Below are 3,446 nucleotides of genomic sequence, written 5' to 3' on the forward strand. Positions count from 1 at the left end.
CGCCTTTGAAAGTAACTGTTGCTTCGAATGGCTGCTTTTCCAATGGTGTACTTCGAGATCTCTTCCGTCGCAGAGCCAGTCCGGTCATGCTTTATTTTTCTTCTGGTTTTAAAAACCCGATTTATCCTTGGGATTATAAATTGAAATTGGGATAAATATAAAAGGAATGAGATTTATGCGAGAAAAAGAGGATGCCAAAGAAAAAAACAAAAATGTTACACAACGAAAAATTATGACTTGTCAGTTATTTTTCAATTAAAAAAACCCTCAAAAAATAAGAGTATTCATCAAAACTTCATTTTCTTAAAGCTTCTAGTCTTTTTTGTAGCACTTCTCTTTTTGCATCCAGTAGTCTACGCCGAAACTCGTCTTCAGGGGGCAAATTCACATCTACAACATACACAGAGTTGCCTTCACGATCCCTTTTCAAAGACACACCTTCACTGTTGTGTTCATCCTCGAGGCGTAAACTAAGCTCCTTGTTCCTTTCAATTCTACACAAAGACTCCTCGGAGTCACTTGCGGCCAGTTGTTCAAAGTAGACGTCGTTGAAATAAGACGACAAATCTTCGGAAGACTGCGAATCGGACGACACTGACTCTGACTCATTCAATACGTCGTCTGTATTTTCGGTTTCACTCTTGCGCATCTCAGCTTGGGCTTCTGGAAGCTCCTTTGCACAACCAAAGTATAGTTTATTAGATGATACCATCTTATAGCTTTTCCCAGAAAGTGCTGCTAATCGTCCTTCCCAAGGATTTTTTTTAGCAATAAGATGGTTAATTTCATCATTTTTAGCTCGGATGACGACTTCTCCATGGGTTTCAATACTAAGTAGTTGTGGATCACGCAATCTAGCAATTTTATCAGCAATATCCCGCTTCAATTTAAAAAGCACGTACTTCACTACTTTGACATCGGTAGCGTCAAGAGGATTGGTTGGGAGGCTACGCACCCCTAACCGCAAAAGGCGCTCTTGTTCAGCATTATCCTTGACTAATTTGTAAAGCAAAGTACTCTTCCTTTCATTCTTCCTCGCCAATGTACCCTCAATCTCGCGCAAATAATCCTGCATTTCTGGAAAAGCAAGCTTTCGCGAAATATAATAGGGAAATAGAGAGAAAATATAAAACAAGGAGGCTCCTTCAAATTTAATTGGGCTATAAACGGAAAACCTATGCACATAGCAAAAGAACCAATGTTGGAGCAGAAAAATAGCAAAAAGAGGATGAATAAAGCAATAAAATTCTGCACGACCGCAGTTCATACATTTGATTATATATATATATGTCACAAACCAAACAGCAACCAAAGTAATTCTCTCATTACAAAGAGTTCTTCACTAAACCCCTCCTTTTTTTTTCGATGTTGTACTTTAAACCGCCTTGAAGCGCCGATATATGTAGAGCACAAACCAAAATCAAGGAAGAAAACCCATGGTACCTGGATGCCACAGCAAGTAGGAGGCTCAATAAGTCCATATATTCCAATTACACTACCACTAGGAAAAGCCATACATTTAAAAAAATCCCAAAATAGCATCCACAACACGATACATAAGCAAAAAACAATCTAGAACTTGCTCCTATAGCTGATAGCTACACCCTGGCTATCGCTACCTCCGACGTAGTCAATATTAAAATTACAGCAATACGCAGCAAAAAACAAAAGAAAAAAAACAACAAACAAAATCATAATGATATTTACTCAACCAGATGGCTTCAAGAATAAAGTAGAGTTAAAAAAAAACTGCTGGGAAAGAGGCAAACCCCGATAACAGCACAAGCATCTTTTGGTTATACTACGGTTGTAAAGGCACACGGCGTGGTATTTGAATATACTACAAAGGAATAGTTATTGCACCTAGCCAAAATCCAATTATGGCACCAACAAATACCAACGAAACATTGATAAGGAGCCACATCCCCACAAGCACCGTTAATGAAAACAGTAGGAGAAAAGCAAAAAATGATTGTAACCATAACAGAAAACTCATTGGGGGAAAAAAAAAGTCTCAAAAACCATTCAAGTAATAATGGTTCCATTTGACAAAAAAAAAAAAGCCCGCCACCTCCGCATATTGCACAGTTTAAGTAATCCTGCTAAATTATATCCAGCGTACATGCGCAAAAGTGCCTTGAATATTATACCACGACTTTTCGGAGAAAAACCCCTAGGGAAGCAACAATCAGCAAAACAAAGGCCACGCCTGTGAGCTGCACCCCAGCTTCAGTAAAACAGGCAAGAGGCCATCCGCATAATGGGATAAAAAAAGCAGCACGAGTTAACAATTACAATCCCTTGTACTCCAGGAAATCGCTTTCAAGATCAATACCGCTCACCCAACTTAGTTAGCGTCTAAAAATACGCATCATTTAGGCAGCATTAAAAACTGCGATAAATACAATAAAGAGTGCCAAGTTCATAAATAGAATAGCAATAAATATTCGCTCCATGAAGATTTAGATAAGCATCCCACCTGGATGACCACGGATACTCACTTCTAATCAATGTCACACCATAACTCCACATGATACTATCAGTTGCCACAGACAGACGATGCATAGGGATCATATCCTTTTCTTTCCATTACGCCTCACAGCCAGTCTAGGCGGAAGTAAAGAACGCAAATGACGAGTATGTGTACAAACACCGAATCTTATACTTTGTTTGAAAGGCATGTCTTCTGGGGTATCGTTCCAAGGAAGGATTGACCGTAATGTGTATGGGGTTACTAATGTGCATGATATGAGGACGTAGTTAAAGAAGGGGAAGTCCAACATCATCCTCGCTTTTCTCACCCAGCTCGGCCAATGACAGCCCAGCTAGGAACAAATTAATGCGACATCTTGCTCTAATGGTCCCCACTAAAAGGGCCTGCCGCCTTTCGTTCACAATTTCCCTTCCACAGATTTTTTCACATGCAACGTCCTTCAGGGGACAGCTACTCTCAAACAGAGAATGCCGCGCGCGCCCTACGGAGGCGCGTCTCCCCTCCCTCCCTTCCGGGCCGCGCGGGGGCGCGCAAAAGAGGGCCGGCAGAGCGGGGGGCGGCGCCTTTATTTCTGTTTTTTCCCCGCCCCTGCCAATTTTCTTGTTTTGGGCGACGGGCGCCGCGGCACGGGCTCGGGGAAGAACATTGCCGGCCCTTCGCCTGGCGCGCGGCTTTGTTCTGTTTTCTTGTGCGCGACGCCCCCCGGGCGCAACAACGGGGCGGTCAAGGCGCCTCCCGGGCCCCGCGTCCTTCCCGGGGCGCGCGCGGTCTTGTTGAACCGCCGCCTCTTTCCCCATGCGACCATCGGGGGGTGCAGGCTTCGGAAGCGGTGTCGGCCGCGCAGCGCCGAGAAAGCAGCCGCGGGGGGCGTCGTTTGTCCACTGTTTGCTCGGGCATGAGTTCTGATGAAGCGCGAGTAATCAATAGAGAGAGCCTGCTTAAAAAAACACAC

General features: G+C 43.6%; 2 protein-coding genes and 1 pseudogene across 2 annotated transcripts; all 3 read right to left on the reverse strand.

Moving 5' to 3' along the window:
- Positions 1-295: 295 nt before the first annotated feature.
- Positions 296-1,075, reverse strand: Tco025E_09570 (pre-mRNA-splicing factor ISY1; the record flags this gene model as incomplete). The annotated part of the gene is made up of 1 exon (XM_029376383.1): positions 296-1,075. The coding sequence occupies one exon, from the start codon at positions 1,073-1,075 to the stop codon at positions 296-298; it is 780 nt and encodes a 259-aa protein (XP_029223492.1).
- Positions 1,076-1,587: 512 nt separating this feature from the next.
- On the reverse strand, positions 1,588-2,535 carry Tco025E_09571 (transmembrane 9 superfamily member 8-like; annotated as a pseudogene).
- A 225-nt stretch (positions 2,536-2,760) lies between these two features.
- Tco025E_09572 (putative endosomal integral membrane protein) lies at positions 2,761-3,291 on the reverse strand (the record flags this gene model as incomplete). The annotated part of the gene is made up of 1 exon (XM_029376384.1): positions 2,761-3,291. One exon carries the CDS (start codon positions 3,289-3,291, stop codon positions 2,761-2,763), a length of 531 nt encoding a protein of 176 aa, XP_029223493.1.
- Between the last annotated feature and the right edge of the window lie 155 nt (positions 3,292-3,446).

The sequence above is a fragment of the Trypanosoma conorhini genome (genome assembly GCF_003719485.1).
Source record: "Trypanosoma conorhini strain 025E chromosome Unknown Tco_14.4_contig_01177, whole genome shotgun sequence".
Lineage (NCBI taxonomy): Eukaryota > Euglenozoa > Kinetoplastea > Trypanosomatida > Trypanosomatidae > Trypanosoma > Trypanosoma conorhini.